This window comes from Sturnira hondurensis, unplaced genomic scaffold (genome assembly GCF_014824575.4).
Source record: "Sturnira hondurensis isolate 20B ecotype Veracruz unplaced genomic scaffold, ASM1482457v3 Scaffold0017436, whole genome shotgun sequence".
Taxonomy (NCBI): domain Eukaryota; kingdom Metazoa; phylum Chordata; class Mammalia; order Chiroptera; family Phyllostomidae; genus Sturnira; species Sturnira hondurensis.
Window position 1 is genome coordinate 8,598,537 of NW_028090067.1, and position 24,557 is coordinate 8,623,093.

The following is a 24,557-nucleotide window of genomic DNA, read 5'->3' on the forward strand; positions in this document are numbered from 1 at the left end:
GCTTGGCACGTACAGTTTAGGGGTTGCTGCTACTCACAAAACTGTTAGATTTTATTTGGAAGGTTAAGAGGAAGAGGAGGCTTGCCCTTAAGCTAATGATTAACACAATGTAATATTTGAACTAGAATTTTTAAAGCACTCTAAGACTTATATGCCTCTTTGCTAATGTTATAATTGTATCATATTACTTAGGTTCAAATTCTTCCTTCAAAGAGTCATCAGAATAACATGGATTGAAGAGACTTTCGAACATTTGCCATCTCCTGCTGCTGCTGTTCATGAAAGGAGATATTAAACATTTGTTTAATTTTTAGATAAGTGTTATACATATTTCAACAAATAAAATGTTTCAGTGCTTACGTTATAATCCTTACTTTTTCAGTGTTTACTATCATAACTTACAGTGTCCATCATAATTTGTTTTTGCAACAAAGCCATTTCTTTTTTAAGTTCATTTTGTGCACCAGTAAGGAGAATATCCTGATTCTTCTCCAAGTCATCCATGCTCTAAAACACAAAAGACTTGTTCAGTTATAAACCATCAGTTTTCATCTCAAATTCTAAACTTGTACAATTAATTTTCAAAAGTAGGAATATTTTAAAATTCAAATAGTATACAAATATTCTAATTTGTATACTATTATTCCAAATATTCTTTATTCCAAATATTCTAAATAATACATCAAAATACCTATTAAATAATTTTAAAATGTTAGACATGAATTAAATATTACTACAGGAGGTATAACAGTAGTGTACTTTGCTTGAAACAATGGGTTAATGAACTGTTAAGATTTCAGTATCTAACATAGTAAAAAGAAAAAGACTGGAAGTCCCAAATTAATAAATACCGTAATTTTGAAAATTTCTAAAAATCCTTCTAAATATCAAGTTGTAACCCACTTATTATGACTAATAGTCAAATGTGATGAGAATTCCTCAGGTATTAAATGACCTATAGTAAACCTTTCTTCAATATATGAGAAAAAATCATAATAATTTACTGTTCATCCAATAAATAATATTCCTAATGCCTACTGGATAAAAAGTACTATGTTAAGTGCTGTGGATAAATTTAAAAATAATAATATGTGATCCTTCCCTTATTCCAGTGACAACAAACATGAATGAAAATGACACAAAATTTTATAATAGACATAGAAACACAACTTGCTGTGGCTATGTAGTAGAAAACGATGATTAATTCTAAATTAGTTGGAAAAGGAATAAGATCAATAGATAAAGCAAAAAGTTTCCTAGGGTAAGAGCATAAACAAAATCATGGAAGTATACAGTAAGTCAGAGAAAGCAATTATGTGGAGGTGTGGGTATAATGGTCAAATGTAGTAAATGAAGCATAAAAAGAGGGTTTACATTATAGGTGGGAAGAAATCTTGACTACTTAGGAATTTAGAATGAGAAACTACTGATAGTTTTTCAAGAGGGATGAGATAATGTCTTAGGAAAATAATATGGCAGAATTATGCAGAATGGATCATAGAACAGAGAAATCGTTTTAATAGTATAAGCAAAGAATGAAAAAAATGTAAAAGAAAACCATTGCAGAGGTAAAAATTACAGGACCTTCTAATAACTGGATGTGGAACGAATAAGGGAATAGAAGAGTCAAATATACTAAAATTCCTATCCTGTTATTTTTAGTGCTGACATTTAGAGGAAATCTCTTCTAGTACTTTATCAAGCCTCCACACCAATCAACAAATGGTTTTCAGAGAGTGTTACAGCAAGGTGATTGGAAATACTTTTTTAACACAACTTGTCTTCACATAAATTATTAATAATTCTAAAAGCAAATATGCCACAAAGTACATATATAACATTTGAAATTAAAAGAAATATCAATTGGGTACTTTCTACTGAACAAACGCTGTGGATACAAAGACAAGTAAAAGTCTATCTAGAAATGATTTATGAATTTTCTACTTTCAGTTTAATAGAGAATACTAGTGCTAATATTAAATACAAATTTTGTGCATAATATGTACATTTTTAGGTAAAATTCCCAGTTTACCATTTCCTATTTTAAATTATTGAGACAAAAACATTAGAATGTTAAAGTAGAGTATAGTACTTAAATAAACAGTGAATCCAAAATGGAAAGTAGCCCTGGCTGGTGTAGTTCAGTGGATTGAGCACGGGCCTGCAAACCAGAGAATCGCGGTTTGATTCCCAGTCAGGGCACATGCCTGGGTTGCAGGCCAGTTCCCAGCAGGGGACTCACGAGAGGCAACCATACATTGATATTTTCTCTCTCTCCTTCCCTTCCCCTCTAAAGATAAATAAATAAAATATTTAAAAAAATGGAAAGTAGTTGAAAATTTTAAATGCATAAGCAAAATATTTTTCCATAAACTTAGAAAAAAATTATCTTCTACTTCCAACATAAATTGTTTTGTAAGAATGTTATTACCAAATACAACTGACCTTTACGAACTGCTCATATAACTGTTTAATTGCGTTCAGTCTCTGGCTCTGAACAACTCTAGATTGTTGAAAAACCTTCTGTTGCTGTCGAAACAAATTCTACAAATGTAAAAGAAAAACTTATGTGATATCAATTTGAGTATAATTTTAAATTTAGCACAAAAAAGTTTAAAGGTAATTTTAAAATCAATACCTTTAAAATTTTAACAACTATTAGAATAAAATTTAAATAATCTGTGCTCACCATAGATATACAACAATATATAATCCTACCAGTCATTAACTAGGAAATCTTAACAATACTCAAAACATGTCCTAATTCTTAGTGCTTTCAATATCAACAGAGATGATCCTTCTGATAATGCTGGTCTTTCACCAATGATTTTTAGCTGCCACCCTACTTCAGCCATTCCTTTACATATTAATACCCTAGATTTTGTCATTAACAATAACTATAAGCTCTATCTAGTAAGAATAATAACATACTACTCTGAATGGCTTTAAATAAACTTACTATATGTGAACTCTAATCTATCAGCATACAAACATGCTGCTCTTTGTGCATTCTTTTAAAAGACCAAAAAAAAAAAAAAAGCACTATTCCTTTTCTACTCAGGCTACTACCCCATTTCTTTCCCATTCTTATACTCATTTCAGCTGGGTTTTTGCACTTACTTTTTCACCAAAATCACTCTGTTCAAGACTGATAGAACCATTCTGATCAACACCAATGACCCTCATCTTGCCAAATCTACCTTATTTGGCCTATAAGCAGCATATGAAAAAGTTAATCCTCTCTGCTTAAACGGCTTGCTTCATTTTGCTTAGACTGGTTTTCTTTATTAGGCAACTCCTTCTCGTCTTTAACTCTAAATATTGAGATCTAAAGGCCCAGTTCTTAGACTTCTCTTTTATATTTACAATCACTCCCTTGATGGTTTCATTCAACTTAATATGTTTCTTATTTCTTTCCTGAAATCTAGACTCACGCCAGTGGCTTACTCAATGTCTCCCCTTGTTATATTTAAATTTAACATTTGTATAACTGGGCTGGTCAACCAACACTTAAAATTATTTGCTAGGAATAGCACCTTAGCTCTTAGATAAGACGTGTGATAATTTCACAAACAATGTTAAGTATGGAATAAAAGGATAACGTGGTTATATATGTGGTGCTGACTTCCATCTCCCACTAAATAGGTTAATGCAAGAGTAAATCATGTTCTGACCATAATGATTGGTTCAATAATGGGCAAACAGTCCAAACTGATCAGTGATTTTCCTTCAGAGGAGTTTTCTGCTAGAGTTACTTTTCTGCTAGAGTCCACTGAGCTTACTGAACTTGTCTGGGATTGCAACAACCTATCTTACCACACTGAGACAGCCTAAGAACGAGACAGTGCCAAGATGATACCACATGAGCAATTGTTCCCCAGACCACCCAGCTATGCCTGAAGCTAAACTAACCCTGGGTCTTCTTTTATGTAAATGTATAATCCTTTTGTACTTTGGCAAATTTCTGTCATTTGGAACTAAAAGAATCCCAATCAATATAGGAAGCAAACACCATCAGCTTTTATGAATGTGGTTTGTGCTTATATCTCTCTGATTTACCATTCAGCAGGACCAAAACATATAGCCAGCAATGGGCAGTGAAACCTGAGTTCTGTGGGTCCCCTACAAGGCTAGGCTCTCCATTCCTACTTGACACTTGGTTAAATAAGGTTAAGCATGATGTTACATACAGTTAGTTTTTCTTCTTGTTCCTCAGCTTTCTGCACATCTCTCTCCCACTGCTGAAACAAAGTCAGAAACTGCTGAGAAAATTCCTGACTAAGCTTCTGCCTGTAAAAAATTGATATGTCATACTTCATATCAATATGGGAAAAACAGTAAAAACAAAATTGACTTTACATAATTTACTGTAATAAAGAAAGCAATAAAAGCACTCTAAAATTTCAGATATGAAACTAGAAGTAAAATTATGATTCCAAACATATTTATTCTCCTAAACCTAACACAAAAACCCTCCCATATACTTTAGCTCTCAAAAAGTAAAAACATTTTGTTGTATATATGAATTTTCCAGAAAACTCCATTTTACTGCCAGTTTGTCATTTTCTCCTACTGTATATAAGTTTGACATGATAAATTCAATGAAGCCATTATATTTATCATATCAGATGTTTCCAAATAGACATTCTACTTAGTTTTTGCCTATTTTGGTACAAAATGATTTTATGCCAAAGAAGTTACTTCAGCTTAAATATACAAATCATTTACAATATTAAGACTGATCTTTTTCCACACTGTTAAACAGCTGACATTTACTTTTTATTCAGCTAGTGTATTTTTATAACAAAGACAAATTATCTTTAGAGAAAAACATCTTAACTTTTATTTAAAAGGGGAAAGCAATAACCTATTGATTTCTAGGAAATATATTTCAAGTCTATGAAGGAGTGAGTGTACTGGACTAAAAGACTTAGAGAAAAATCAAGCTAAATATTTTTACTGGAGACTCCAATAAACAGACAACAGTATTTTTCATAATGTGCACTAATGAATAATATTAAATGATAAAAATGTTACAGTTGTGAAAGAACCAATAATCATACCTTAGATCTTGTTGGGTTTTCCAAATATGTTCAATTTTCTGGTTACTGGTTTTGAGGGAAGCCTTGGTATACATTACTAGTCTTTTTTTCTTTGCAAGAAGAGAACTGCTAATGTCAACTATATGGAAAATAAAATATTCATTAAAATGCAATATTGAAGAAAATTACGTATTTTGTGCCCACATATTTAAATAAATATGGGTAAAGTTGGTTTAACAGTTTCAGAAAGACACTTAAAATTAAATTTAAAATAGGTATATCAAAAGTGAGGTGGTTTTTTCTAAGAAAACTTTTAGTTATTAGTATCTCAGTTCTGATTTTCCTAGCTAGAGACTTTTTAAAATTTATAGATGATTAAAAAGAGCCAATAAAAGGAAAAAAGGGTCTCAAGGATGGGCTTTACTTTCCTCATAAGAAAACAACAAAGGCTAAATCTTTCTAAATTTATAAAATACTCCCCAACTGAAACAACACATTTAGATGAATTACTGTTAGAATTCAGTATATGAAACACACAAAAGTATTTTTTAAATCCAAAAAGGATACAACGTTGTAAGAGAATTATTTTTTAAAAATGTAGTTGGTGATAATTTTAAGCATATAATTTTGTAAATGACACAAAAATCGAGCATAGAAAAATGTTAAGGAAGTACCTAGATAAATTCTTTATATAACCTTTTTTGAATACTTTCATGGGGAATTTTATAGCAGATTTTTGTCCCTAAGTACTGTATTTCATGAAATTTTAATACTTTTTAAGTAATGCTTTGCTAAACATGTGCATACAGATCTACCATCAATAGTTATTCTTCAGTAATTATTATGAAGCTGCATTATTATATATTTTATATATCCAATATCTATCAATAAAAAATATATATATAATTACAAAATAATCATTTTGCCACTACCCAATAGAGCAAAGTTTTCATAAAAGACTTGACTGTGTGATGAATGTGCCATATAGAGAAGTCAAGTATTGACTCTTTTTTGGGTATTATATCTCCAGCACAGTTCATGTAATTGACATTTGACATATTTAAAGTTTATGAACTTCTTATCTGAGTATACATTTATTACTATCTAGCAAGGCTGTTTTAAATTCTCAACTACATTGTTTAATGTAAAAATAACAATAAAAAGTTAAAGGCTTCAATTTACGCTGAAAAAGATAACTGCTACAGAATTTACACTGCTACAGAAAAAAACACAAAAGACTGTCATACAAAATAACTAAATTGAGAAAAAGGAAAACTGACATATATATAGGTATGTGTGTGTGTTCAGTCTGTAGAAAAGTCTACAAAAAAACATTCAAAGTATAAAGACTTTTCCAATCCATTTTGTCCTAAAATTTCAGTCCATTAAATTCACACAGGTATAAAATAAAAGCACCATTCTAGTACTACTCACCATTGTTAGTACCATTTGCACTCTTCACATCAATAACTGGAAAAGGTTAAGTAAGAAAATCTATGGAGCTAAATTACGTAGTACACTTATGCAAAATTGTATATATAAGAACAAGGCATTAAATGACCGTCTTGAATACACTGATTATTGTACAAGTTATTTGGCTTAAAATAATGATTAAATACAAGTATCTCCTAAAACATACCTCCAATTTTTTGCAGCATACTCTGTACTTCACCTCTGTAAACAAAGTACATTTAAAGACTTTTAATTAGAGAGCCATAAAATATCATGCTTGTTTTGGAAGAAATATCCCACACCCAGTATTTTACATGTAATACTCATTGGACAACCAAAGTACTTTCTTAAAGTGCTTTATCTAACAGGCAAAAATTATTTTGAGTACATTACCCCATATCTTTAAGTAGTCCTGCAGAAGTCCTTTTCTTCCCAAGCTTATCAACTGCTGGAGTCTTTGCTGCATCAACAATAAAAAAATTAAAATGTTTTTAAAATTAAGTATGCTACTTTGGTAATTTTAGTATCTTAGTTTTGAGGTCATTTAAGTTTTTTGCCACATGAATTTTTTAAAGGAGATACATAATCACAGTGCTTTCTCTGTAAATCAGGTGGAATTAAATCAAGATCCAGGACCATCTTACAGGAACAATTTTGCAAGTTTTCCTGTATTAATGTCAGAGTAAGCCATGTACTATTTATTAGACATTTTGGGAATAGTGACTGAAAATGCAAGTAGCTATATAAGCTACTCTAACTCCAGATGAGAAACATGAACTATATTAAAATGCTTGACAAAGTTTTACTATCATTTAAAATTCGGGAGGTTCAAAATAAATGAACTGTAGGGCATGGTCACTGCACAGCAATATTAGATATACTGTACCATGAGTCACATCCTCCTCTGGACCACTCAGATGTTTTCTATCTTCTTTCCCAAAGTCAAAGGCTCTTAGAAGCTGATCCTCCATTGATATCTTCCCAGGTTTCCCGCTATGTTTTCTTCCAGAGGGCAACATATTTAGATGTTTCCTGACTTCAAAAAAAAATAAATATTTCAAACCGTCTGAATCCAAAGATATCATTTAAATAAACCGGTAGACCTCAAAATTAGAAGCATCAAAGATGATCTTAGTTGAACGACATTTAGGAATCTCCTCATTTATTTTTACGGTCCAAAAGTGGAGACAATGAGAGCATCAACCCTGCTTGCAGGTGCGCCGCTACGGGGAGTTCAGAGAAGCCCGGGCGCACAGACCCTTATTCCAGCCTCTGCCCGAGTCCCGCTAAATCTGGGCTGACACAGTTCTTGCGTATCAGTCCCAAAGCGAAGTCGTGGTGGCACGGACGGGCCCCGAGGGTGCCTGTCGGACCCCGCTCGGCCCACAGCCTCGCGCGCGCGCCGCCCCCCNCTACGGGGAGTTCAGAGAAGCCCGGGCGCACAGACCCTTATTCCAGCCTCTGCCCGAGTCCCGCTAAATCTGGGCTGACACAGTTCTTGCGTATCAGTCCCAAAGCGAAGTCGTGGTGGCACGGACGGGCCCCGAGGGTGCCTGTCGGACCCCGCTCGGCCCACAGCCTCGCGCCCGCCGCCCCCCGGCCCCCTCCCCGGACTGGAAGCCCGCCCACACCCGGACCGAGCTAGCCCTCGGCCCTGCCAGCCCGCTCGGCCGGGTGGGGGACTCCACCGGTCCCGGGCCCCACCCGTCGGGCCCAAGTCGCCCCTTCACTCCATCTGCTCCCGTCGCCCACGTGGCCCCCCAACCCCGGGACCCCGCTTCCCACTCCAGGTCCCTCTGCCCCGTCACCCCGCCGGCCCCGGGAACCCTCTCCCCGCTCCAAGTGCCTCACCCTCGGGCTTCTCCTCGCCCCCGGTCGCCCCCGTGGCCCTCGGCCCAGGTCGTCTTCTCGCCCCCGGTCGACCCATCGCCCGTCCAGGGTCCCTCGGCCCCGGTGGCGTCCTTGCCCGCGGTCGCCCCGCCAGCCCACGGGCCGCTCTTCCCACTCGAGTTCCCTCAGCCCCGGACGCCCCCCCGGCCCCAGTCACCTCCTCGTCCCCGGTCGCCTCCTTAGCCCCTCAGCCGCGGTCGCCCCCCTCGGCCCGGTCCCGTCTTCGGCCTCTCGCCCGTTCCAGGTCCCTCGGCCGCGGTCGCCCCCTGGACCCCGGTCAAGCCCTTGGCCCTCCAGCCCCAGGGGCCTCCTCTTCTCCGGTCGCCGCATCAGCCCCGGGGCTCCTCTTCCCGGCGGAGGTCCTCTCCCTCCCCGGTAGCCGCCTCGACCCCTCATGCCCGGTAGCGCCCTCAGCCGTAGTGGCCCCGGGGCACCAGTCGCCTCTCGGCCTCTCTCGCCCCCTGCGAGCTCAAGGCGCTGCCCTCATGTTCCCGTCCGAGGCCCCAGGTGGAGCCAACTAGAAAGATTTACCTCTCAGATCGAGCGTAAGCTTTGCCTCGACTCCCACCCTGGACACACTCCTACGCTCCTCAGGCCCGAAAAGCCACCCAACGGCTAATGACCGCAACCACAGGCCTCCGCCCAGCGGCGCCAGAACGCCGCTCACCAGAGCCCGGGCTCCTCACCCAAGCGCTCCCGCTTCGAAGCCTCGACGCTCCTCTGAAATAGCCCCGAATTCGCGCGCGAGGAAAGCCAGTCTCGCCTGGCCCAGAAGCGTCGCTGATTGGCTGGTCGCAGTGCGCAGGCGTGAAGTCGGTGGCGGCGCTCCGCCCGCTGTGAGTGAGGGGTCGCGAGGCTGCTGGCTCAGAGCGCCTTGCGCGCTGTGGCCTATGGGTAATGTTCTCGAGGCCCGTTGCTTCCCAGTTTCTTTCTTTTTCAAATTTTAATTTAAAAAGGTTATATTTGAAAGTCGCAGAAGCATATGTAAGTTATAAAGTATGATAAATACACTACCTAATTTGTGAAGTGAAATTTTACCAGAACCCAATGAATCTCCTCGGGAAGTCCTTTCCATCACATCTCCCCATTTTCCATTCAGAGATATTTGAAAACATTTTCCTAAATTTTGTGTGAATATTCACTCCTCCCATTTTCTAAGTTTCATTACTACATGTATGTGTCCTTAAACAACCCTGCCTAGTTTTGTTTGTGTTGGGACAGTACAGAAGATTCTACCATGTTCTATGTAGTATTCTGCCACTCACATTTTGCTTAACATTATGTTACTGAAAAATCTATATTATTACATGTAGCTACAGTTCTTTCATTTTCACTACTGTATATTCAATTTTCCACTGTAACACAATTCCAAAATTTATTCATTCATTTTCTTGTCAGAGGACAGGTGGGTTATTTTTTAAGATTGCAGCCTGTATAAACAATGCTATTATAAATGTTCTAATCTCCTGCACATATGCTGAAGTTTTTACAGAGTATACAGGTGTGAAATTGCTAAGTCATAGGTTAGATGATACTCAGCAATGCCAAGTTGGTTTTCAATTTATATTCCCATCAACATAGGGTGTCCCAATTGTTCAATGTACTCATCATCACTTGGTATAATTGGATTTCTTAGTTTTGTCATTCTGGTAGGTGCAAAATATCTTTGGGTTATTCTTTTATATTTCTCTAGTCATAAGTTTAAGATCTTGTTATGCTTATTAGACATTTTTATTTTCTTTTCACTAAAATATTTTTGGTTTTTGCTAATTTTTTCATTGAGTAGCATGTATCTTATTGACTTGTAGGTCTTTATATATGCTGGATATTAACCTTTATGACTTCTCCTTATCTTGAAGTCATAAAAGTATAAAGGTTTTTTCATTTTTAAGGATTTGTTCAGTTAGAATTAATTTTTTGTGCATGGTGTGAGGAAGGATTTAATTATTTTTTGCCTATGTGGTAACCAATTTATTGAATAGTGCATGCTTTCCTATAACATATGTCAGGCGTCAAGTTTCTGTATGTTTTTGAGTCTGCTTCTCCAGCTTATTCCACTGATCATTTAGCCAGACTATCCCTGTCCCAAAACCAGTTTTCACTGACTAATAAGGAAGTCAGTTTCACTGACTAAACATGAAAGTCCTGTGTTTTTTTTATTCAGGAGTAGCCTGTGCTGTTGAACTTTTGCTTTTCAAATAAACTTCAGAATCAGTTTTCTAAGTTCAATGAAAAAAAATCTGCTAGATTTTTATTGGAATTACCCTGAATCTATAAAATAATTTGGAGAGAACTGAGTTTTCCTATTCTTGAATATAGTGCGTTTTCCATTTATTTAAACATTAATATCATTCAATACAGTTATTTTTTCTCTGTTCAGGCTTGGATTTTTATTAAATTTATTTATAAATGCATTTTATTTATATATTGTTCTAATTGCTGCTGATATATAAAAATCCAGTTGATTTCTAATACGGATCTTATTCTTACATCCAGCAACTTGCTAAATACTTTAGTTACTTTTAATAACTTATTTGGTTGAGTCTGGTATACTATTTCCTCAATATCAAACATATGCATGCCTACTAGTGCCACACACATTTAACAACAAAGAAAATATAGGTTTTAATTATAAATATTATAAATGTTAACAAATGTGAATTTTTGAAAGGAAAATATAACAGTTCTTTAATATGTAAGACTTACTTAGACTATACAAAATGTCACAGGCATTTGGAGTCTTTAAGAAAACATTTCTCAAAAAGGATCTAAGAAATCAACAACTATTTAATCAAAAGGAAAACTGCTTGTGTAGACTGGTTTAGGACCCTGTGGAAGTCAGTGCATTCAAAGTCTTGAGGCTAATCTCTCACATGTCGTCCCATCTAATTTTTCTTATAATTGGGAGATGATATTGATTGTATTAAAATGTAGTGAGGTGACCCTTCGCACATCAAACTTTTGTTTGTTCTCAAGTTCCAAACACTCCTTTAGCCAGGGGCTCTTTCCCTCCAGGTCCCCACAGGAGAGCTTAATAGCAGCTGCCCTCTCACACTATCTCTCTTATTTGCCTCCTCACTGCACCTCTTCTTCAGGTTTCCTTTCGTCCTATTGCCCTAGACCTTTCCCTTGGGATCACGCTATCACTTTCTTCTGTAAGCAACATAATTTTCTCATGATTCTGTCGCATACCCCCTGTAATTTCACTCACCTTAGAAATTTTGGAAGAATCAATGCATAATTTGGAAAGTTAATCTTTTACGCAGATGTCCCAAGCAGTCTTTTTTGTTTAAAATTTTGTAATTAAATATTTTATTTTTCTATTGCAGTTTTCCCAATCTTTCTCCCTTTGCTCTCCTCTGCTCAGCGCCCCCCCCCCCAACTTTCACAGTCAATCTCCACCCTGTTGTTCATGACTGTGGGCCATTCACCTATGTTCCTGGACTAGACCCTTCCCCTACTTTCCACCCTATTGCCCTTCCTCCTCCACTCTTGTCATTGTCAGTCTGTTCCTTGTTTCCATGCCTCTGGTTCTATTTTACTCATTAGTTTGCTTTATTCATTAGGTTCCTCGTATAGGTGAGATCATGATGTATTTCTTTCACCACCTGGCTTATTTCACTTAGTATAATATTCTCCAGTTCCATGTGTGCTGCTGGGAAGGGTAGGAGTTCCTTCTTTCTGCTGTATACTATTTCATTGTGTAAATGTAACACAGTTTTTTTATCCACTCATTTACTGATGGGCACTTAGGCTGTTTCTGACACTTGGCTATTGTAAATAACACTGCTATGAACATAGAGGTGCATCAGTTCTTTGGAATTGGTGTTTCAGGATTCTTAGGGTATAATCCCTGTAGTGGAATCACTGCGTCAAAAGGCAGTTCCATTTTTAGTTTTTTGAGGGAATGCAGGTTAGTGCAGCCACCGTGGAGAAAAGTCCCAAGCAGTTTTGATATCTATCTCTTTGCTCCCCCTGTGCTTTCATTGAACCCTATAGCATCTGGCACAGTCTTCTGCCCTTGATTTCTGCTCCCAGTTCCTTAATGTCCTCATCTAAAATGACCTGTGTGCAGACGCCATGACTCCATTCCAAGTCCCCCAACTTCCATGGCCACACCCGAAGCTGCTCCACCTTCAGAATTCCTATTTCATACAGCCTATCCTCAAACCAATACCTCCTATCTTTCCAGCTCACTTAGTCTCATCAGCTCCCACTATGACAATCTGCTGGTCTCATCAAGACTTCCAATCCATTACACTTTTACTTTCCCTCTCTCCATGAGCAACATCCCCTCCACACACCATACCTGTCTTAGATTTAAATTCCATCATTTCAGTCAGTTTCTTGCAAGTAACAACCTGTGCTTTAATTGCATTTGGCAAAATGTTATTTCTGCAAACATCCAACTATCTTTCTCTGTGCTCACCTCAGCTCTGTTGCCTCTGGAGAAAATTACCCAAGTGGAGCAAATTTGTAGTACTTTCAACTTAAGAACTCCAGCCTCAATTGGGCCCTCAACATTGCCCCAGATTCTCCCATTTCCTTCTGGCCAACTAATTCTCCCCAGTTACCACTTTAAGCCCCTTTCCCCACTTCTCAAACTTCAAATCTGCCGCCTGCTTTTATGCTTAATATTTGGCTCTTCCTATTTTTTCTGTGTAAGTAGTTCTGACTGAAACTGTCAAATCTTCTGCCATCTAACCTATACAACCCACCCATACGTCTGTCCATTCTTCCCTCCTCTTAGGCTAGGAGAGATGTCCCCTCATTGTTCTGAGTTCCATGGCTTCTTGTCTCGCAAGACTCTTACATTAGCCACTATTTTTTCTTTCTTCCTCTCATTAACCTTTACAAATACTTGTTTTATTTCCAAAAGCTACCATTCCTCTATGTCTGCATCTTAGCAGTTTCTAGAATGATCTGAGCTTGTTGCCTCGATTTCCTCTTCTACTATGTACCCTTTTATAACCACTCTAAACCAACTTTGGGCCCCTCCCACTTTTTCAAACCTGTGCTAACTCCAAAGTGACTGGTGACCTCCATGTTGCTAAATCAGTAGGCATTCTCTGGTCCTCACCTCATTTGACTCTCAGCAAGAATCAAAACTTGTTGCCCACTCTTTTTTCCTCCTTCATTGTATCTTCCTTTGACTTGCATAGAACATTGTCATTATCCTCTTACCGTTCTTGCAACTTCTCGGAATCTTTGCTAATTCTTTTTTCATCAATGTACTCAGGTGTTGGAGTTCCCCAGGACTTGTCTTTTTTTCCCTCCATTTGTATCCTTTCTCTAAATGTTTTCATATTACACATGGCTTCAGATATCAGAGTTTCTAAAAGTGTGATTCATAGACCAGCTTGTATCAAGATCACTTGCAGAGGATGAAGTGAGAAAACAGTGTTAAAATTCAGATTCCAAGGCTTCATTCAAGGCCTACCAAATTAACTTTGTAAGTGGGGACTGGGAATATGCATTTTAAATAAATTCTCCAGCATATTCTCATACCACCTAAAGTCTGGCACCACTAACTTGTTGTCACATATAACAAAGACAGCTCAGCATCTCTATCTGGTGACTTACTAATGCCATTGCCTTTTCTCAAATGCTAGGACACTTAGAAATGTGAAAAACAGAAAGGAAATGAGTTGCCTGTCCCATGAATAATCAAGGTTGTATTATGTCATCTATTGATGTTTAGCATCCCAATAAAGAACTTATCTGTGTTTGCTTCAAATTTTAATTCTCACCCAACAAAGTAAAAACACAAGAATTAGAACTACTGTTTCATCACACTAAGTCTCTTTTAAGTCTCTTAAAATGAAATCAGTTTAGCTTTCCTGTGGTTGGCTAACAGAGTATTCTATTTTCCTCTAAAAATTTAATATGGGTCACTAGAGTTTCACCTAACATTTACTGTGAAATTGTTGTTCTGGTTATAAAAGTAGTACATATTTATTGTAAATCAATTTTTAGAAAATAAATGTTATGAAGAAAATGAAACTCCATCTCCTTACCAAGAGATAACACACAATTTTAAATGTGCAGTATTACCTTTCATTCTTTTTTCTGTGCATTGCATGTATTTTCCTGCAAATAATTTAAAAATATATTTTGTTTTGTTCCTGTCTTAGTTTGCTACCAGCTCTGCACATTTTTATATCTTTAATTACATATTTTTCCATTTTTTAAATCTAAGATGTGACAAATGAAGGCTTCAGAGTTTTATTGACTTGATCACACTCCTAGACTGCCTAGTTCAAGTCTCAGTGCTAATTCTTAGAAAACCACATTAATACTTCTCCATGTATATCATCCATTGACTCTAATTACCTGGATTCCTGACAATGTTTTCTCATTATTTTTTTTTTAGTAACCAGTTGTGCATAAATAATCTTGTTAAGGCCATTTGAAAGCCTAAACATTCCATTCCTTATTTCCTTATTGTGTCAAAGAACTCAAGGTGATATAGTCAGTTTCTTGGAAAACTTCTCAGTAGATGAACTATTGGTGACAGACCTTGAGATATGAGGAGTTTAACAGCTAGATGAGAAATACACAGCAAGTCAAGCAATAATGACAGCATTTGAAAGCATATAGGGGCATAAAAATACAATACATGGTGTTTGGGAAAATGCAATGTGGCTGGCACCGTATGCGACCACAAGTGAGACTGGCAGGGGAGGAAAAGCAGAGGAAAGCAAAAAAAATAACTTGGGACCAATCGTGAACCATAATAGTGAGCCATTTATAGAGTATTTGTTGTGTGGCAGGGTTTGCTTTACAAACATTTCTTTGAATCCTCTCAATAATGAAAAATTTATAAGGTTCACTGTATTCTAACCAACAAATTTGATTTTTCCAATTGCTTTTAGTATGGCAACTTACCTTCAACTTGAGTAATCTAGAATTTGTTCTTCCATGTGCACCCAATCTTTATTCTGTAAAGTTAGTGTTCGGGGGCAGCCCAGAACCCCTCCCTACTTCTTTTGGTAAGTCTCCACCCCCTAGGCACAGAACCCAGACTAAGCCAATCAGAGTAACACATCTCCACCAAGGTTTTCTACAGTTGGAGCCAGAGAGGAAGCATCCTGTTTCCTGAGAGATGAGCTAGGAGCTGCTACGAACCCACAATGAGAAAAGCTAACGTGCAGAGACAGGGATGGGCTGTATTGAGCAACAGTCCTGGCACATTACCTGTCTCCTTCATGCTTCCTTGTTTTTTTTCCTTAAGCAGGTTGAGTTACAATTTGTCCCTTGCAAATTCAAGTGAATCTTAGTGGCTAGGAGCAAATTTTGGAGTGACTTAGGTCAAAAGCTGGTGTTCTACCACTTAATAGTTAGACCTCAAGCAAGGCACTTAAACGAGTTAGGCCCCAAAGGTAACAGGGATAGGATGAGGATGAAAGGAGTTTATGAACATGAAGCATTTAGTACACAGAAGGTCCTCAGTAAGACACAGCTATTAATGCAAATGGGAAGGAGAAATTACACAGGCAAGAAACCCCTTAGCTCAACAACCGGGGCCCTGTACTCCTGTCTCCATGAAGGCAGATTCACTTTAAAATATATCAACAAATAAGAGAACAGAGCAAACAAGTGTGGCAAGATCTCAATAACTGATGAACAGATGGGAAGTCCTTGTGCTAGACTACTTTAAAAAGTTTTATAATAATCTTTTTTAAAGAAAGTTCTGTTGAGATTATCATGCGTTCTCTTTTCGGTCCTGGCCATTTGAATTTGAAGTGTTGGGCCAACTTCGTGTTCCTGGGGTGGACTCACCTTGATCATAAGAAGTTGCTCCTTTGGGGAATAACTAAATTTGGCTTACCAGTGTTTCATTTGGGATCCATGACATTGATGACCTATGGCTTTCCTCTCTGATGGTAACTGGCAGAGTACCTGTCTCTGATGGTAACAGAGTACCAAATTTTGATGGTAATTGAGCCAGGCTTTGGTGTGGGTTTATACTGACCTCAAGGAAAGGGAGTGTTTTCCTTCTCTCTTCTACACTCTGCAAGAATTTGTGTGGGGTTGGTGCTGTTTCTCTCTTAAATGTTTTGGTGATCTGAAGTGTGGTTATATTTTTCTTTTAGATCCTTGATCTGTTAGTTATTATTTATATACTTAGTGGTATGTGTAGAATAATCTTTTTAAAAAACACTTTTGAAAAAAATAAAGTAGGCAGAAAAGTTTTAATTAAAAAATGTGTCACTTACCTAAGGGCAATATAATCATTTCATCCTGTCTATACTAAAAACCTCACCCCTGGCCTGGACATGATCCTTTATGCAAATTTTCACCACTACCATCATCGCCACTGACATTTACTGGGCATTGAGCAGGGTGCATTACATGTCATTTCCTTTAGACACCAGCATCGCCTCTCACATTTTAGAAAACTGAATCGTAGCCAACAATGTCCAGGACCTAGGACTTAAACCCCAGGAATCTGACTGCAGAGTGGGTGCTTTACCTGCTTGTCACATTTTGTCATGGGGTGTCAACACGGCCTGCTGGGGATGAGGTAAAAAAGAAACAAGATGCCTTGGGGTCTAATCCACCTGTGCCTCTAAGTGGCTGTCAGACCTTGGGCAAGTCACATAATCTTCCTGACCCTGGTTATAGATAAAATGCAGGGCATGGTCCAGGTCGGTTTGAAACTCTGCCTGTGAGGCCTAGGAGTTTGGAGGCAACCCCTTGGCATGAAGCCAGATGAACAGCTTTCCTTCTGTATTACACACTGGCCTTCAACAGAATTTCATTTGAACTAAAATGAATCTGAGGCTTTAAAAATTTTGAAACCACTTGATTACTCATCAACTTCTGAGGTTCCTCTGTCCTTAATGATTCTATAGAAGCATTAGGTGAATGATTCTATGAATATTCTATGGTTCTAATATTCATCCCATTATCGATTAAACTCTTGATACAATTAGATGTGAATTACATTCTCCAAACCTCAGAAATCTCCATCACACCCAATCGTTTCTCTACCTTTCTAGAATAAATTCTTCACTTTTAAAAATGGTCCCAGACACCCCCTAAAGTTGTACATGATAAATCCCATTTAGAAATTATTTCCCTCCTACAAAATGACATTCCCCAGTAAATTATTAATACTACCACAGCCTTACACTACTTTCCACTTATTTTCAATAGTGTTCAGCACAGACCCTGACACACTGTATAAGCACTCAAGGGAGTACGGAATAAACTCGCTCTTCAAAGATTTAAAAATCAAGCATTAGACAAAATGTAGGTTGGTATGAGACTTCAGTTTTTGAAATGTGACTTCAGTTTTAGAAATACATAATCCTTACAGCACAAACACAATATTTACATCACAGGTTCTTTTTTACAAAATGTGTGTGCCATTTTGAAAGAATACTGTTGAGATCCTGATCTACATATCTGTCAGAGTTCCAAAAGGATTCATGGGATCTGGTCTCCAGAAATCCACTGCACAATGATACAAATAAAATATGGCTGCATGTCATACATAAATACAAATTTTCAATCCTGATCATCAGTCAACAATTGCCTGCAGGCCAGATCCAGCTGGTGGCCTGTTTTTATACAGCTATAAGCTAAACATGGTTTTGTCATTTTTAAAGGTTAAAAATATGTTTTCAGCTGACCAAACAATAAAGAAGTAAATGCAACAAAGGCAGACGTGGCCTGCAAATATTCACTATGTGGCTTTTTACAGAAAAACTTTGCTGATCCCTGCAATTATGAAACCAACTGGAATATACTGATGGGTGTTAAAAAACCAACACTATAAGGTGCCAGTACCATCAGCAGTACTCATTTCTGACATGAGGCACTTCTGTTTGTATATGTACATTTCCAAACATGATTACATCTGAGGAGTAGCTCCGCTACTTAACTCTAGCCCTTCGTAATTAGGCTGTCACATCAAAATCACAGTACGCTTAGGGGCTAAAGTGTTTAAGATGTCAGTCACTGAGCTTCTCAGTAGTTGTAAGTTATTTAAGCCCATTTAAGAGTCTTAAACATTAATAAAATACATAATTTAGGTATTGCCAATAGGTGATACTGCTGCATTATTTAAATATCTATAGAAACATGTTTAGACATTGTAATTCATTATTTTCAGAAGCAAAAATAATTAGTTGACTTAGCAGCTACCTATTTTAAAAATGGGAAATGGGGAAAAAGGAAAACAAAAGACCAAAAATGTAAAACCATAGCAAAAGGCTTTGGAATGCAAAATCAGGGTCTCTCAGCAATCCCAAGCTGGCCTGGGTTTCTTAACATTAAAGTTAGTTGGCGATGGTTGCCGTGGGAACTTGGCAGCTGTCTCTTGTCAGCGAGCCTTTCGTTAGGAGAATGACAAGTCCATGAGCAAATACTTTAAAGGTAAAACCAGTTCAGAACTGTTCACCACACAAGTTTTTAGTGTGTGGGTTAAATAATCCCTGGTCAGTAGGCTATATTCACGCCACAAAACAAGTATTGTGCTGGATGTTTTTCCTTCTTCAGGCCAAGCTGGCCAAGCATCCCCTGATGTCAAGCTTTAAAATGCTCAGTGAATGCTGAGGTAGATCATTTTCAAATGAAGATCTTCTACACCCTGATTCGATCGGGACTTGCTTCTTTCTGTATCCTTCTTCTGGGAAATATCTTTCGCTTAAGTGCGATTAACTAAATGATGAAACAGAAAATAAATTTTAATTTCCATGTTGACAAACTATAAACTTTCTGAGAGTCACATAACCTTAACCATGTCCAGTCTTACACATAAGAAAACAGACTGCAAACAAATTTTGTTAATCCTCCCAAAACCAAATCAACCACTACTTTTGTTTGGCTTTATAGGGTCAACATACCTAGATGGTCCCACAAAATATTTAAACCCACAAGGATTACAATTATTTTGGTCCACACTTCACTTTTTAAAGATCTATAGCTACCGATTTTTACAGAGTGATTACCATGCATATTTATTTTCAAGATATCTGTCAAGTCAGAATCTCTATTGATGGAAACTGGCTCTTTTATAGCCATTAAGATGCTGTCTCCAGGTTTGAAAATGACTGCATATGCAAGACAGAATTCTTTTAAAAAACTGTTAAAAACCTCTATTAAAATCCTATCACCATTTCCCTCTACACTTAAACATAGCAACAATCATTTGAAAACACAGGTAATACCCAATTTATGAGTAGGTTGCAAGACAAAAAGTTCATTTGGACAAATATTTCTTTCTCAGGGAAACAGTCTATTATGATAAATCTGAAATAGAAACTTGACCGCCATTAAAATACAGTTTTGATGAAAAAAATAAACGTTTTCATGGCTTCAAGCTGGGACTCTACTGTCTACTCCTCCACCTGGAGGCGGAGGCAAGCCTTTGAACAAGCACAAACCCCATGGTGTGAATGATGAGCTGGGATTCTGGGACAGAGGAAGAGGCAAGATGGGCTGGTTTCCCTGTGAGCACAGCAGGGAAAGGAATTTGATTCAAGTAGGTGAAGAGCAGGGTGCCAGAGAAGAGAGGAGATTCATTCTTTTTCCCTTCTCTCTCCACCTGCCTCTTTGGTTCCCTGTTCTCTGCTGGTATAAACGACGCAGATGAGAGACTGACCCCCAGTTCTCTTTCACTGCCACCAGCTGCTCCTTTCACTCACGGTCCCTCCCCTGTTCCACTGCAGGCCAGCACAACAGGCCCACAGGTTCCTCACCGCACTCCTGTTCTAAAAGTGGGTACAATCTTTTTAAGATTCTTAAAAAGATTTTTACCTGCCAGGAACAATGGCAACATATATTAAGAGCAAGATTTGTATTCCCTCTCAAGTAGATGAAGGTTAAAGTGCCTGCCTAATTCTCCATTTCCTGGATTTCCTTCCCTCTGTGGCAGGAAGCCCAGGCACTCTCAGTACTTCGACCTCCTCCTCTTTCTTGGTTGTAAGTAAACTCAGTGTCAGTTTCCCATAAGCAATAGCTAAAAAAAGCTCTACTCAACAGCCACCTGGAAAGGAGGCTGGGACTAGGGTTGCTTGCCCTGCAACCTAAGAAATTGACTAAGCAACCTAGGTGCCCATTGGTAAATGACTGGATCAAAAAACTATGGTACATTTACACAATGGAATTCTGTGCTGCAGAAAGGAAGAAGGAGCTCCTACCCTTTGCAACATCATGGACGGAACTGGAAAGCATTATGCTGAGCGAAATAAGCCAGGCAGTGAAAGACAAATACCATATGATATCACCTTTAACAGGAATCTAAACAACAAAACAAACAAGCAAGCAAAATATGACCAAACAAACTGAAATACAGAACAGGCTGACAGGGACCAGATGGGAGAGGGGAGAGAATCACACGGGAAAAGGGGAAGGACTCACATGAACAAGTATAAAGAACACATGGACAATAACTAAGGTGGGGGGCAGAAATGGGAGGGAGGGGGGAGCACTGGGGGGCCAGGGCTGGGAATATAAGACAGAAAACTGTACTTGAACAAGAATTAAATTAAAAAAAGAAATTGACTAAGAAAATTGAAGTGAGAAAAATGAAGATACTTCAGTCACTTTTAGAAATGTTTTAAGAAAAAATGAAAATAGTATCAGATGAAAAGGTCTAGGTAGTTTTGGGTTAAGACTTCAGTTTTAGTTTGAAGTCTGCAAGTTAATTTACTGAGTTACAGGTAAAAAGAATAACAGTAATAACAGTAAATGAATAAAAGAGTATTATGTCTGATGCCTGAATATTATGAAATATATTTCCCATATTGACATATAAACTATAAATCAATAAAAGAAATTCAAATTTTCTTGTGACTTTATATCATTTTCTAAAATAATCAGATACTCATATACCAAGAAATACTGTTTGAACCCCATATAAAATATACAGAACTTACCTGTTCAGCAAAAAATGAGAATACAGTGAACATAATCAATGTTGCTAGTACACAATGAGTCCAAAACTTCAATTTGTCTCGATATGCTCTCCTATTCAGAGAGAGAAGAAAGCAATTATGTAGCTCTATGTATGGTTTCACTATATTACTTGAGTTATTTATATAGCATTTCATTGGGTTAGCCGAAAAGTTTGCTTTCTTCTGTAAGATGACGCTAGCAGTGCTTAGTTGTCTTTAACTTCATTTGAAACAATTTTGTCAGATTGTATTGTGACAGCTCTCACATCAGAGTGCACTTAACAAAAACTTTTCAAAATTGGTGAATTTTTGTGTAGCCATTTTAATACTGAAGATGAAAGAATTATTTCAAGAAAGGTAAAAATGCAAATGAAACACAAAAAAGACTTGTGCGGTATACGGAGAAGGAGCTATGACCAATCGAACATGTCAAAAGTGGTTTGTGAAGTTTTGTGCTGGAGATTTCTCGCTGGATGATGCTCCCCAGTCAGGTGACCAGCTGAAGGTGATAGTGATCAAATAGAAACATCGAGAACAATCAACATTACACCATGGGGAAGACAGCTGAATTACACCATGGGGGAGACAGCTGACACACTCAAAACATCCAAATCAATAAAGATATCGGTAAAAATGAAAACTGTGTCTTTATTTTATAGAAAAAACCATACGGACTTTTTGGCCAACCCAAGAGCAAAAGCAATGTGAAACCAAAAAACACTGCCTGGAGGCAATTCTAACATGTTAGCACAGTGTACATTTCCAACATGAGTTCCAGTTTTTCATTACATTTGAACTAGTAAAAGTTACCCAGGCAGAGAAGACTTCTAAAGAAAGTTGTTTCTAGAACACTTTCTATGACACTTTCATTCACCTTTCTTTCTTCATTCGTCTTCATTTATTCACTCAGTCCCTCAATAAATACTTCCTGTGGTTACAGGGAAATGAACAAGATGAATTTCCTACTCCGAAGTATTTACAAGCCTGGGAAGTCACTGACGTGCAGACAACTAACCATCACACAAGATGGAGAGAAATACGTATTATCAAAAGCAAACCCTTATGGAAAAACTCACAGAAACTAGGAAAGCATCTCAGAGATGGGACATTTCTTTAAAGCCTTGAAGGCAGGGAGGGTAAGCTGAATCCTACAGGACTGAATGAAGCCAGGCATGGTGGCACCAGGGACACCTAAGCCAGGGGGAAGGCAGCTGGGCATGAACTTCAACTGTTCTGGAAAATGATAAAATGGGGTTTGGACAAATACTCCAGTGGAAAAGCAGATGAGACAGTAAGTATGCGTGTGTGTGCATGAACTCACATGGGTGTCATGGTGAATAATGTGACCATTTGAAGGATGATGTTACAAGTTGATGACCAAAGGCAGGCAGTCGCAATAGTTCAGGCATGAAAAAAAATGAGGGACAGGGAGAGTGAAAAGAAGCCCCAACAGAGACATTCTGAGAGTAGAACCAACTGAACTTGGAGATAGGATATTGGGAATAGACGCTGTATAGCAGTTTCCTCATCTGTAATTTGAAAGTAAATGAATAATTTATTATGAAGCTTAAATAAATGCTTAGCATAAAGCTTGGAAGACATGCTAATAACTACCAAATTCAGGCCCCTGAGCTGAGTTTCAGATCCTCATTTACAACCGTCTGGTAGTAGATGACTCCACCTCAAGTCACATACTCATAATGGTACTCTCTCCCAAACACATTTTCCTCCAGTATTTCCTGCATCTGTTCTTCAGAACAAGCTCAGTCAGTTCTAATGTCTACAGCAGTGGTGTCAAACTCATTTTCACCGGAGGCCACATCAGCTTGCAGTTGCCTTCAAAGGGCTGAATGTAATCTCAGCTCCTTAACAGTTAAGGAGTAGTTACATTTATACAGTCCTAAAATTATTTCGGCCCTTTGAAGGCAACTGCAAGGCTGCTGTGACCCCCGGTGAAAATGACTTTGATACCCCTGGCCTACAGTGTCATTCAGAATCTGAGTAATTGAAAGAGTTAAGAAGCCATGGCCGGAACGCAGCTGATGAATGTCCCAGCAACCAGAGAACCCTACAATAGCCAGAGGCAAAACAAGCTTCCCTTAGCCACCCATCCACTGAGCACCTACTATGTGCTAGGGAAGTAGTGTGAGCTCAGACACAAGTAAGACAGCATCTCTGCCCCTGAAGAGGGCTCCCAGGAGAGACAAGCACACCAGCCAGACTGCTGTACACTGCACAAAGTGCTATACTTTGACAGAGGGAAACAGGGAGAAAGCCACGGGTTTGATTCCCAGTCAGGGCACATGCCTGGGCTATGGGCCAGGTCCCCAGTTGGGAGTGTGTGATAGGCAACCAGTCAACGTATTCCTCACACATTAATGTTCCTCTCCCTTTCTTTCTCCCTCCCTTCCCCTCTCTTTAAATAAATTAATTAAATATTTTAAGAAGAGATGATGCAGAAGCATGATGAAGAAGCAGCAGCTCCGGGTTGGGGAGCTGCAAGAACATCTGGTTCCTGTCATGGGTACAACACAGAAATCAAAGCTCTCTCAAACTACTCTTAAAAAAAAAATGTATGTGTGTGTGTGTATATATGTATATATAAAACTTTAATTATATTTTTCCCATTACCATTTAGTACCTTTATACCCCCACTCCCTCTCAGCAATCACCACACTATTCTCCATGTCCACGAGTCCTGTTCCCTTTTTGCTCAATCCCTCTAACCCTTAGCCTCCCCCCAACCACAAGCTGTCACCTGCTTTCCACCTATGAGTCTGTCTCCTTGCTTGTTAGTCCTCAAACTATTCTTTAGTCCACTCCTTTCTTATTTAATTGAGCCCTTAAAGGTACATTTGGTCAAGAGCTGTATTTGGGGAGTTAACCCTTGAAACCAAGATCTTTCTCCTCTGAGCTACAGGAAAGTGAACACGATGAGAAGCCATTCCAGTCATTTCTGGAAGACAAGACCCATTATTTAGTAACAGCTTCTGCTTATCAAGATAAAAATATATAGATATTAGCAATATACATGCTAACTGTCTCACCCAATCCCAAGACACCAAAGAGTTCTGCTAAAATCTAGATCTCTCCCAATTCTGTCTATTGCTTTCTCTTTATTCCCTGGGCTGTGTCCCTGGTTCAACCTTGACAGTCTGTTTCAGGACAACCAAAATGCTTATTTACTTGTCTCCCTGCCTCTGCTTCCCAGACAGCACTACCTTACTCCAAAAAACCTCCTCACCAGTCCAACCCCACACTACTG

The 24,557-nt window shown here is 38.3% G+C and overlaps 3 protein-coding genes across 5 annotated transcripts in view; 1 reads left to right on the forward strand and 2 right to left on the reverse strand.

Moving 5' to 3' along the window:
- The window catches only part of CHPT1 (choline phosphotransferase 1), a 23,687-nt gene extending 23,402 nt beyond the window's left edge, over positions 1–285 (forward strand). For both annotated transcript variants that reach the window (XM_037068038.1, XM_037068037.1), the window contains one exon: positions 193–285. In XM_037068038.1, coding sequence (XP_036923933.1) covers positions 193–237 — 45 coding nt within the window. In that variant the 3' untranslated portion in view covers positions 238–285. The remainder of the gene's footprint in view (positions 1–192) is intronic.
- Positions 219–9,104, reverse strand: SYCP3 (synaptonemal complex protein 3). Of its 2 annotated transcripts, XM_037068040.1 has the most exons (9): positions 8,916–9,104; positions 7,381–7,530; positions 6,888–6,954; positions 6,682–6,716; positions 5,064–5,181; positions 4,191–4,290; positions 2,446–2,544; positions 403–507; positions 219–272 (listed from the first exon to the last, which is right to left on the reverse strand). In XM_037068040.1, exons 2-9 carry the CDS (start codon positions 7,511–7,513, stop codon positions 219–221), a joined length of 711 nt encoding a protein of 236 aa, XP_036923935.1. In that variant the 5' UTR covers positions 7,514–7,530; positions 8,916–9,104. The 2 variants fall into 2 exon arrangements, with proteins under 2 accessions (XP_036923935.1, XP_036923934.1); XM_037068039.1 differs by lacking the exons at positions 219–272; positions 2,446–2,544 and having other exon boundaries at positions 357–507.
- A 7,461-nt stretch (positions 9,105–16,565) lies between these two features.
- The window catches only part of GNPTAB (N-acetylglucosamine-1-phosphate transferase subunits alpha and beta), a 64,553-nt gene continuing 56,561 nt past the window's right edge, over positions 16,566–24,557 (reverse strand). The window contains exons 20-21 of the mRNA XM_037068036.1: positions 21,275–21,365; positions 16,566–19,055 (exon numbers count right to left, since the gene is read on the reverse strand). Of these exons, the coding sequence (XP_036923931.1) occupies positions 18,978–19,055; positions 21,275–21,365 (169 nt within the window). The 3' untranslated portion in view covers positions 16,566–18,977. The remainder of the gene's footprint in view (positions 19,056–21,274; positions 21,366–24,557) is intronic.